The 12,486-nt window shown below is 51.1% G+C and overlaps 1 protein-coding gene across 1 annotated transcript in view; it reads left to right on the top strand.

Annotated features, from left to right (window-relative positions):
* Window positions 1-5,259: 5,259 nt before the first annotated feature.
* Window positions 5,260-12,486, top strand: part of STAC (SH3 and cysteine rich domain) — a 57,113-nt gene continuing 49,886 nt past the window's right edge. Inside the window, exon 1 of the mRNA XM_074199316.1 lies at window positions 5,260-5,379. Coding sequence (XP_074055417.1) covers window positions 5,260-5,379 — 120 coding nt within the window. The remainder of the gene's footprint in view (window positions 5,380-12,486) is intronic.

Below are 12,486 nucleotides of genomic sequence, written 5' to 3'. Positions count from 1 at the left end.
TAATCCAGGTGTGAGGTGGTGAGGGCCTGTAGCAGAGTGGTGGAAGCATATCTGAGAGCTGCTGCAGAGAGGAAATCAGCAGGGCCTTGCCAGGAGAGATTGGATGATGGTGGGAAGGAAAGATAAATCATAGTGAGTGCTTTCAGAGGACACCAAGGTTGGAGAAGCTGGGGGAGCGTGATGGTGAGCCCTTAGCAGTAATAGGGAAGTCTGAAAGAGGGGAAGATTTAGGAGAAAGAAAATGAATCCATCTGGTCTCGTTGTCTTTCTGATGTCTGAGGCACATCCAGTCCTAGATCTCTGAGAGGTCATTGGAGATGCAAGTCTGGAGGCCAGGAGACTTTTGCTAAGGTCTATCGCCTGACAGATGCCCCTCTTGGGGGATCACCCGTTAGTCAATGTAGTTTTCTACCCTTAGTGCCTAGCACTCAGTGGAAACTTAATAAATGTTTCCTGGCTAGGACCAGAGTGCAAAGATGACCATCCATCCAAGCTCTCAGGGTTTATGTGCCAGTTACCACATTCCCTTCATAGTCTGGGTAGAACTGGTAAGAACAGCCATGTCCTGGGCAAGAACAGAAACTTCTCTTCAGTGATGGAGCATCAGATTACATGAGGGCCTTGATTCTCCTCCCTCTCCTGAGAACCCCAAGTGCTCATTAAGGTTGCTGGGCTGAATGTGCCCACACACATCTCCCAGGGAGATTAGTGATTGGTCTAAGTGGAAGGCACCTTTTCTTAAGGGCTGGTGACGGGAAGGACAGTGACAGTTGCCACCAAAATGCACTTGGTATTCTTGTTTCTGTAAACCTGGGGGGAGAGGAAAGATGTCATTAAATATTTCCCAATTAAATCTGAAAAAGTTTGAACATCCCTTTTTCCAAAATTCTCTCCTTCCTTCCCACACGCCTTGAGAATACAAGCAGAAAGATATCGACTATACAGATAAGGTCGTGCATGTCATATAATAACAATAACGTATATGTTTAAAAAAACAGACAAACCCAAAGCCCCAGGCTGCCCATGCTTTAGAGCCTGTCCAGATACACCCCATGTGATCTGCCATGCCTTCTAGCTGTCATCTTTTCTGGTCCTTCATTTCCAAACCAGGGGAGTGAATAACACCTTCTAAATACAACTGGGTTTCTGATCCTTTATCTCCATTTTCAACACTGTGCCTTCAAAGGTCACCAAAAGCCTCTTTATCATCAAATCCAATAGTCTGACCTTCTTTCTGACATCTTCCCCCTTGCCCCTACTGCATCAGCCAGGGAGGGAGGAAAGGATGAAAAGGAAGGGAGGGAGGGAAGGAGGAAATGGAGGAAAGAAGGAAAATGCTTCCTGGACAAATGGGCCCATTTGGATGATGACCTCTAGGGAGAGCACCACAGAGTTGGCTGCCCTCAAGAAAATGATAGTGTAATAGGAGAGTTGACTTGCCAGCAACTATGAAAAAGGCCAAGGTCTCCCACTGCATGCAAACCCATCTCTGGTTGTCCTGATCTATATCTTTCCACTGGACTCAAAAGGCTTTTTCAGAAGAGAAAACAAGACCATTTCTCTATCCATCTGACCTCTGGACCATCTAGCCTACATCTCATCTTGTCCACAGAGAAATGACATGGTACAAATACTTCAGGAATCCAGCAACTGTGACATTCCTTTGGTCTCTCAAGCTAGTCACCCCATCATCAAAAAACCAAAAACAAAACCCGACCAGCATGCCTTAATCCTGACGGAGCTGGCCCGTCTCCAGAAAAGTGTTGGAAGCATATTCTGTGCTTATTTCCAAGGGTCATATTTTATTTCCCACAATAGAAACTGGGTTTCTGGTTCATCTCTACTCCCAGCACCTAGTACAGTGTCTGAAACCTAGCCATGAGGATTTAGTCAGTGTTTGCAGAGTTGAGTTGAATTGAACAGTGCTTATCTCTTCATCTGCCAATACACTGGCACACTGGAATACAGTTTACCCAGTCCTGATGTTACTTCACTGAAGACAGCTTTATCATTCCTGAAACTCTTCTGATAAAAAGTGTACCCCCTTCATTGTTGTTTCCAGTTAGTCGTCTGCTCTTTCTCTAACCTTCCCCCATCTCTGTTTCTTTTTTGTCTCTCCTTCTCTCCTTACCCCCTTCCTCCTCCCTTCCCTGTTCTTCTCCTCCTCCTGCTTCCCCCACTCTATTCTAGTGCAACCTCAATGAAGGTGGTGCTCCTGCAACTATCTCAAGGCAGACAGGAGGGAAGGAAGGCCCAGGGAATTCTTTTCTAGAGATAGGAGATGGCAGTGTCAGTTGGCACCAGTGAAAGAAGGCCCCGCCGGTAAAGACAGAAGCTAGGAGGTGGAAGTGCCTCTGAAGAATTAGGGAGCCCTAACAGCCTCTCTAGCTTTTCTTGGATGCTCTGATATATTTGCCTCGATTTCCTTCAAAGTTCAGTTTACCTGCTCCCTCCAATGTGTGGTCTTCCTTAATGCTCCCAGCTGTTAGTGCTTCTCCCCACTCAAATGATCGTATAGCTTAATTCTGGATTATGTGTGTGACTCTGTTTCCGCTGATGGAATATCACTCTTCAGAGCAGAGACCATCACTTTGGCCTTGGCAATACCAACAATCATTCCGGTCCTTTGCACAAAGTGGCTCTTAATAAATACTCATCCATTAAATGACCTAGTCCCCCCAAATCAAAAAGGAAAGTGAGACTCTGCCAATTTTTCCTCTTCTATCTGCAACAAACTCTAAGATTCAGTGACTTGAATAAAAGTATAGAAGTCATGCGTGTTAGCTGTGTGGTTAATATATTAGAAAAGGCCACAGACACACTGGCTGACAAACTAGGAAGGAAGGAGCAGCTCTGAATATTATTGGGACAATTGGATTCAGAAACACAACTTCCCAAATCCAAGCTGGGGCAGGTGTGGCTCTGCCACGGTTGCTGTGCCAAAGACCAAGGTAGGGCTGCTAATTCAATAGAGGTCAGCGGTGTAGCTGCAGGGACAATAAACAGTTGGACTTCGGGGCTGTGCTAAGAGATGCTTCCCAAGTTGTGAGAATGGAGGAGGGTCCAGTCCCGCCACACTCTGCCCTGGTCAGGGTGCACTTCAAGTCTTACATTCAGGCCTGAGAGCTCCATTTTAGGAGGAACACAGCCAGGCTAAAGCATGCCCAGAATGGTGTGCCCTGGCTCTGGTCCCCGAAGAGTCTCGGCTGAAGAGAATGGATGTGTTTGACTTGGAGGAGAGAAGACTGGGGGGGAAGGGGGAGGGGATGAGGAGCAGTCTTCAGGTCTTTGAAGGGATACCCCATGGCTTGACCTCAGAAGCAATGAGAATGCCAAAGATTCTGGCGAGAAGGAAACAAAGATGTTCTAAGAGGTGTGTCCCAGTGTGAGGAGCAGCTTTGGGAGGGAGGGAGTCCTCCCCTTCACTAGAGATTTTCATGTAAAAACTAGATGGCCTCCTCAGGAATGTTGCACGGCAGTTGTCAGACTGAGAAATGGGTCCACCTAAGAGAGACCATGTTTTCATGGAGGGTGGATAAAGGTGGAGAGCAAAAGTACCCATGAAGAGAAAGCATGAGGTCCTAAAGGGATTATATTATTGTTTAACCAATTACATTATACGAGCAATAGGTCGAATTTCCTGTCACTATCGGCAGTTGTATTCTGATTTTGTGTTCTAATTCTCTAGCGTGGGATTCTACACTGTGTGACCGGATATCAGCTCAACAACATAACGCCATGAACAGATGCGATTTGAACCTAAACTTTCAGATCTTCAGTTATAAGGGGGAGAGTCCGGCCCTGCCCAGCAAGTCTGAGCGGGACATCTCCCACCAAGACACCTGCGCGTGGGATAGAGCGGGTGTGGAATAGAAAAGCTGCCTAGACGTTAAGCCTTGGGGGTGCAGGAGGCTGGGATCTGCAGAATGGCTGGAACAGATCCAGAAATTCCCACCTGGCTTTGTCTCCAGAGGACGAGGACTGGGGATCGCTGGTTCCCAGGGGCTTTAGCTTATGGGGCCATTCCGTATATTAACTCGGGAAAGCCCCAAGACAGATGTGGTTTCCCGCCCCATTTTCTGGGGGTGCCGGGGCAGCCACCTGTTAGGCCCCTCCACAGCCGGTGCTAACACTGAAGTCTTTCTTGGAGAATGGCACAGCTGCCCCGACCCGCCTTGGTCACCCATCCCTAAGCCTCGTGGCAAGCAAGGAGCCCCCCGACAGGAAAACCTGACTCAGCTCCCCCAGGCTCGGCGGCCCATTTTCCTCCAATGACCCAACGCTTCCGTGCGCCCCCAGGGCATGGGAGAGAGACTGGCCTATGCGGGGAGGCGGGGGCATCATTTCAGGTCGCAGCTCCAGCCCCACGAGCCTCAGTTTCTTCCTCTGGGAGATGAGGGACTGGGGTGGGCTGGTCCGGCCAGCTCTGAGGCACAGCCCTAGGCCCAGGGGTGCGGCTCTAGTAAGCGCAGGCCTTGCACTTGATCTGGCTCAACCTGGGCGCCCGGCCGGGGCCCCCCGAAAGCCCCGGTGAGCCGGCTCTTCCTGCGGCTGGGCCGGCCGGCCCGGGCCTAGGGGCAGACTGGGCTTCTGGCCTGGCCGAGCGGCGCCTGTTTACAGCAATGCTTCACGGACGCGGAGCTTGACGAAAGGCAGAATGGAAAAAGGGAAAAGAAAAGAGGGCTGACCCGGGGAGCGGGCGCTGGTGCCCATCTGCGAACTGGCATCACGGCCCGGGGTGCCGCCGCCTCCCGGCGTCTGGGCCTGCCCGGCAGCTCCCCTCCTCCCCCCACCCTTTCACCGCCTCCTCAGGGCAGCCGGGGGATGGGGGGCACAGGGGCCCCCAAGCACGCGCCCCCCCCCCCGGCGCAAGCTGCCAGTCACGGCCAGAGCCCCCCCCCCCGCCCCGGCTCCTTCCGAGCCTGGGGGGCGCCCGCAGCAGCCGGGATGGAGGGCACGAGCGGGGGCCCCGGGGAGCCGGCGGGGAGCTGAGCCGGGGTCGGAGCCGCCGCCCCCCGCGCCCCGGGGCCGCGGCCAGGCAGCAGAAGGGGGGCCGGGGGGAGGAGGGAGAGAGCGGGGAGAAGCGTGAGTGGAGGAGCGGGCGGGGGGGGCCGGGGCCCCGACGTCACAGCCGCCCAGCCCTGCGCCCGCATTCAAACTGGGAGCAGACTTTCTGGGCTTCGGCGAGCGCGCAAGCCCCGGCCCCGCCGGGGACAGGGCCGTCGCCCCTGGCCCGGGAGCCCCGCACCCCCAGCTAGGATGCTCCCCCCGAGCACTGAGCGGGAGGACCTGGGCCGCGGGCTGCGGGGAGAGACCCCGGGGGGCGGCGGGGCAGAGCGGCCCCCGTCCCCAGCCTCGGCCCACAGCCAGGAGTCCAAGGTACGGCCCCTCCCGCCCCTTCGGCCGCCGCCTCCCCCTCCTCCCCGGCTCGCGCTCGCTCTGTCTCTCTCTGTCTCTCTCTCTCTGTCTCTCTCTCTGTCTTTCTCTCTTTCTCTCTGTCTCTCTCTCTCTCTGTCTCTCTCTCTGTCTCTCTCTCTCTGTCTCTCTCTCTCTCTGTCTCTCTCTCTCTCTCTTTCTCTCTCCCTCCCTCTCCCTCCTCTGTGTGTGTGTGTGTGTCTCTCTCTGTGTCTTTCTGTCTCTCTCTTTCTGTCTGTCTCTCTGTGTCTTTCTCTCTGTCTCTGTCTCTGTCTCTCTGTCTCTCCCTCTCTCTGTCTCTCTCTTTCTTTCTCTCTCCCTCCCTCTCCCTCCTCTCTCTCTCTCTATGTCTTTCTGTGTCTTTCTCTCTGTCTCTGTCTCTCTGTGTCTTTCTGTCTCTGTCTGTCTGTCTGTCTCTCTCCCTCCTCTCTCTCTCTGTCTCTCTCTTTCTGTGTCTCTCTGTGTCTTTCTCTCTGTCTCTGTCTCTGTCTCTCTGTCTCTCCCTCCTCTCTGTCTCTCTCTCTCTCTGTCTCTCTCTCTCCCTCCTCTCTGTCTCTCTCTCTCTGTGTCTTTCCGTCTCTGTCTGTCTCTCTCTCTCTCTCTCTCTCTCTCTCTCTCTCTCTCTCTCTCTCTCTCCTCTCCCCCCCTTCGGCCTCTCTCCACCTCACTCTTCTCTTCATCCCTCGCTTCTCTTCTCTTCCCTTCTTTTCTCTCCCTCCCTCTCCTAGCTCATCCTTTTCTCTCCTGTCTTCCCTTGTGCTGTCCCGTCCCTCCGTCTCCCCGCTTTCCTCCGGCTACATCCGCACATCTCAGCCAAGGAGTGGGGAGAGCTCCCGGCCCCCCGGCCCCATTTCTGGGGGACCGGCTGGGGCGGGGGTGGGAACAGAAGAGCCAGTGGGGCTCTCCTCACCCGGGCTTCCACACCACCGCTCTCCGGGTCCGGAAATTAACCCCCACTTTCCCAAATGGTGGGTGGCTGGGTGGGGCACAGGAGCCCAAGGAGGAAGCCCTGGGTTCACCTGGGCCGAGCCCAGTTCCAGACCTCACTCTCACTCTGACTCGCCTCCCGCCCAGCCCAACTAGGGTTTCTAGCCATTGCCCTGGCCTTTCTCTTCCCTACTTTAATAAGCACAAAAGGACACTGGTTGGAATGGGAATTCCCACTCCCACCCCGCCCCAGGGTGTCTGCTAGCCCTCTGCAGGTGTGCTGAGAGCACCAGGGAGGGTGGCAGTGGTTTCCTTCCAAGACCTGTGTCACAGTGGGCTGGGCAGGCAAGAGACTGTGAAAGTGGGGCTGGGGGAGAGAAGGGGGAGAAGAGCTCTAAGCCAGGTGGTCAGGCCCAAGCAGGTCTCTGTCCCAGAGGGTGCCAATGGCCATCTTCCATGAAGCATGCCTCATTCATTAGGTTGGTATGGGGCAGTTGTAGCCTGCGAGAGCTGGGGTAGGGCAGATTTGGTGAAAGTTTGGGTAAAATGGGTGCCAGTGAAGAAGCTTCCAACTTTAGGCACCAACCCTGGGGCATTGGAGGAAGGCAGCGAGGCACCTCGTGGTGGTCCTCTTTCCGGGGAGATGCTCCGGTCTTTCCTGTACTTTACATTGTTGCCTTCCTCCTTATGGGCCAGCTCCAATGTCGCACTAGGGCCAGTGGCAGTCTTACTTGCATTGTTAGACCCTGATCACACTCACTAGTCACAACTTAGGGGTACTGCCTTGGAAAGCCTCCGAGTGAAGCCACAAGGCAAAAGGTTTGCCCGGAGACCAAATCCCACCTGCCTCTGTGGGTGTAATTTCCTTTTCCTCTATGGGCCTCAGTCTTGTCATTTGTGAAAGGAGCAGGGTGGAAACTGTGGCATCCCTCAGCTCAGAATTCATTTGGAGGGATCAGCCAGGTTGCTAGGGGAGGTCGTGGGTGAAGAACTCACACCATTTGCCACACAAGCCCATACTACACAGAGGAGGGAGCCAAAGGCAAAAGCTAGCGTGGGGTCTTTGCTAGGTCATTAGCACATCACGATGATGAGAAGCCACTTAGAAAGTCAGAACACAGGATGCTCCGATTGAAGGGTCCTTTCCAGAGTCTCCTGTCTAAGGGCAGAAGTTAGTGATAGGGTCTGGAGGAAAGAGCAGGTTGTCTGTGCCAGCCTAGGCTCAGGGCAGTGCGCCCCCAAGAAGCAGAATTGTGGTTGGTCCCCTCCTTGAGAGGAACAGAGGGAAGTGGGTAGCGGATGAAATTCCATCCCGCTGGCTATCTGCAGCTTAAGATAAGGAATATTGACAAAACTAAGAACTAGGTTTTAAAGCCAACAAAGGTAGAGCATTTCTCCTGGAGCTTATCTGGGTCTCACAATAAACTTGCAGGACAGACACTCCAGTATTGGCAGCAGCACGTCCATTTGTGGGAAAGGACAACCGAAGTCCAAAAGCGCTGTGTCCGTGGTCACACAGCTGGAGTAAACCTTTCTTTTCCTCCATGAAACATCCTGCAGCAGACCCCCCCCACACGCACACACCCCAGAACCCATCTTTGGGGGCCCCTCCCCCACCTCTCATTTGTCTTTGATGGCTTCTTGTTAAGATCTATCCATTGCCTAAGTAGGGTGGCTTGTTGACTGTTCCACACACTTGCCTCAGTTCTTTACCACAATAAAAAGTCCAAAGTGAGGTTTTTGCCTGCTACCAGGCCACCATTCAGTTTACCAGCTACAGGTGTGCCTCTGGTTACAGTGAAAATGTTCCAGAAAAGCAAATTCAAAGTGTGCCTCCTCTTTTAAATGAACCAGAGACTTGTAACTCAAGGGGGTTCCCACAGGAAATCATTCTGCAAAACAGAGAATCCATTGGTAACCTGAACAGATGAGCCCAGACTTGGCTGAGGTGGCCTTCCGAATGTGTCTGAATTTGGGGGTCTCTAAAAACAGACATCATGGCTCTGCTAACATCTGCAAGGCTTGAACCTTGAGAGGTTCCTTGGGATTTCCTGGACAGTGTCAGCAAAGCTCATGATCTAACTGACTGGTCACACAGAGGAGGAGGCTTTCTTAGGGTAGATTCAAAGTAAAATCTTTAAAGGAGACTTTTTACCCATGCTCATAATGTGGACACAAAAATGTTGAGCCACATTTGCCTAGGGCTCTCTAGTTTGGGCCGTCTGAAAGGTGGCACAGAAGCCCCTGGAGGCTTTTGGTAGGGCGTAGTGATTAAATCACTCCTTGAACCCAAATCCTTCCACAATTCCCCATGGCCTGGAGGTTAAAATCCAAGTTCCTTGGGCCGAGATTTCAAGCCCCACACTGTCACCAGGCCACCTTTTCAACCTTAATGCTTGCCTTTGAATACTCTGTACTTGATAAGCAGCTAGAGTTTTCCAGCTGTTTGGGGAACCCCACCCACACCCCCTCTTATCTCTCACCAGCCCCTACCCAGAGGTGGGGAACCTTTTTCTACCCAGGGCCATTTGGGTATTTATAACCTCACTCACCTGCTTCATTAGAGCAAATATTGAATTAACCCCTAAAAAGCTCCCAGATTGAATGACTTTTGAGTCGTTCCACCCCCCCCCCTTGATTGCCTTGGCAACACTAGACCAATATGGCCTTCAGACCAGAGCTTTCCCGCCCCAGATCTCCTCCTTCTTTCTGCCTTTCAGAAACTTTGTCTTTGTGGTTCAGTTTACCTACCAGCCCCTCCAGGAACCCTGTCCTGTTTCCCCTACTGATCCTGTTTTCTCTCTTTGTAATTATCTTGAGCTTTTCATCTATCCCTACCTTGTGTCATGTTTAGAAGAATAAATGTCATACACACACACACACACATACACACACACACACACACACACACACACACACACACACACACACACACACACGGAAAGACTTCTCAAGGCAAATTCATATGCAGGGGCAGCTAGGTGGCGCAGTGGATAAAGCACCGGCCCTGGAGTCAGGAGTACCTGGGTTCAAATCTGGTCTCAGACACTTAATAATGACCTAGCTGTGTGGCCTTGGGCAAACCACTTAACCCCATTGCCTTGCAAAAAAAAAAAAAATTCCTATGCAAACCAAATCATTTGAATGAAATTCTTTGCACTCTTATTTTTCAATTGAGGCTGACCTAAGGAGGTCAAAGAATCACAGAACAAAAGGGAGAGACCACCAAGACATTACCTAGTTTAGAGTATCCTTTAGACATGGGAATCTCTTAAGGGCTCCATGGACTTCTCCAAAACCAGACCCAGCCAAGGGTGTGTGCAGGAGTGTATGTGTGTGTAGGAGTGTGTGGTGTGTGTGTGTGTGTGTGTGTGACACACTTACATTGTGTTCTGTATACACTGTGCATTCATGCCATCAGACATGTGGAGGTGCACATGTGTGTCATTGGCATGAGTGCATGTGAGTGCACATTTTACTACAGTTTCATTTTTCATACGTATCTACATTCCAAAGCATAGTTTTTGACCTTCCATCTCAATAAGTCACTTTCCTATAAGAACTGTAAAAAGGGGAGGTGGTGGGTGGAGCACTCAATAGAGGTAGAGTGCCTTCCCTAGCAGAGATATGATGTGTAGTGCGCAGGAACCAGGAGGAGCTGAATTCCAATCCTACTTTGGACACCCATTAGCTTTGTGACTCTTGGCAAATACTGACTTTCTTTCCTCATCTGTCAAATAAGGGATGTGGACTTCATGTCGCTGCACATCCCTCCTACCTCTAAGGCTAGAATTCTGGATGGAGAGATGAATGTAAGGTCCCTAAGATCTGGGGCTATTTGCCTTTTAGCTTTGTATTCTGCCTCTTGCACAATGTGAGGAATGCAATTGGAAGGGATGGCTGTGACGATGGGGTGGAAACAGAGCCCTAGATCTTGCTCACAGATTGGCTTTGGGGTTGAGGGAGAGGAGAAGAAGCAAAAGTGACTAGAGGTAGAGGTCTGGTGGTCATCTGAACTCCTGGGAACCAGAGGACAGAGCCTCGAGATACATCCATGGTGAAAGGGTCTGTAATGGATGAGAATTAGACAAAGGCACCTACAAAGCAAGGAAGAGATCCCAGAGAGCAATTTCTCAGAAGCCCAGAGATGAGAGTGTCTCCAAGAAAGGGTGATCAATGGTGTCAGAAGCTGCAGAGAGAGCAGTGTGGGCCACTAAGATCTTTGAGAACCTTGGAGAGAGCCCTGCCGTTACATGATGAAGCTAGAGAGCAGCGGGAGGAGGGAACAGTGTAACTCCCAACAGAAAACCCTGCTTTCTTTCCTTCCTTTTCCCCTCACTTGTATGCTCTCTCTCCTGCTTCCTTGGGTTTAGATATGTGACTACAATGGAGGAATGGAGGGGTGAAGGCGGCGGTGAGGTAGAGGAGTGTGTCTATGTGTGAATGTGGCCACTTTGCTGCCTTGTTCTCATCAAACAGTCCCTTTGAATGAGGTAAACCTCTCCGGTCTAGTGTCCTGTCATACCAAGTCTCAGCATTGCTAAGGAGATCGGATGTACCCCCTTGCATAGACCTGACTCAGTTTATTATTCACACTGCACAATGGCACAGAAATATTCAAGGCTAGAAGCATCATCTCTGCCCCCCCCCCCCCGCCTTTTCAGTCATTCTCTCCTGTAAATTGCTAAATTTTTGCAATGATTTCCCCAATGGGTTTTCCTTATTGCTGCCTTTGGTAGCTGATTTGGCTGTTGGATTTGGGTCCCTTTCTCCCTCCTCTTTTTACTCCATAACTCTTATGATCACATTAGCAAACCTCCAAGCAAATACTTCTAGGTCATTGGCCGACGGACTCCATCTCTGGACCCAACACCCATAATTTCTGCACATTAAGTCACCATCTCAAACACAAATCTATTCTCTACCTCCATTTTTTCAGTCATAGCTTGACTTCTTAGGTCTTCATTTGTCTCCTGATAGTTCTACTTTCAGCTGCCAAAAATGACAGACACACCACATCCTTTACATATGGCAGGTGCCTTCCCAGGACTTCCTGCTCACATGAATTGCTTTCTGGGTCCTTATATACCACTACCCCCCATCTATGGCATCAGAAATGAAGAAGAGTTATCAGGTTTCCCAGATCTCCAGACCCTCATTATCACATCATGGGCACATGGGTCTGAAGACAACTCACTTCTCTTCAATCATGCTAATTCTTAGTAACTTGTTAGTATGAGGCCTCCTCTATAAGCTGTCAGCAGGGACAGGCAACCATCTTCTCAATAAGAGGCCAATAATGGTCATTCTGACTATGGAGGGCATATCTGGGGCTCTGGAAAGCTGCTTCTTCCCACAGGAGGTCCAGATCCCACCCCACCCAAGGACTTTATTCCAGGACAGGAATAGAGCTCCAAAAGTTTGGAGGACTTCCTTCTTCCCTTCACCCTCTGTGTTACCTCCTTGTACTCTCCAGAGTCTTCTTGGCTTCCTTGAAATCCTCTTATTTATTTTTTCAGTTCTTTCCAAGAACATTTCCCTATCCCTAATGAGTCAGAATTGAGGAGAATGCCATTTGCCCTTTCACTTTCTCCACAAGGAAAACAGCGGCCACTTTATCCTCATTTTTTTTCCCCTCAGTAAGCTTTTGGTCCTTACCAGGAAGAAGTCAGAGGGTTTGCTTCCAGCCCCTAGGGATTTCCCCCTGCCCTTCCCCACCCCATTCTGTTGCCTCCTCAGCCAGTGAAATCCTTGGCGCTTTGCCCTGACTAATTGACTCTGCTGCCAGCAGGGGCTGTCCCTAGGGACCTCTGAGCCACTCCCTGGACTAGAGCATTGCCCCTTCTCACCTTCTGGACTCCTGCTAATCACCAAATACTGCCCATCTGTGAGCAGGACAGACTTCCTGGGGGCTCCCTACTTTCCCTCTTGGGGTTTGGGTGGTATCTTTGGGGCAGTAGAAATCTAGATTTCTATCTTTGAAGACAGGCTCTAGATTTTACTCCTTTATATCCACATTAGCACCTTGAATAAAGGGCAGTGTGGTGCAATGGAGAGGGCACTAGATTTGGAATCAAGAGGTCCTGGGTTCACACCTCACCTTACATTTAATCCCCATATGACCTTGGGTTAAGTCACTTCCCC

Source organism: Macrotis lagotis, chromosome 8 (genome assembly GCF_037893015.1).
Source record: "Macrotis lagotis isolate mMagLag1 chromosome 8, bilby.v1.9.chrom.fasta, whole genome shotgun sequence".
NCBI classification, from domain to species: Eukaryota; Metazoa; Chordata; class Mammalia; order Peramelemorphia; family Peramelidae; genus Macrotis; species Macrotis lagotis.
Note: the sequence above shows the minus strand (reverse complement) of the source record. Positions and strands in the feature narration are given on the sequence as shown.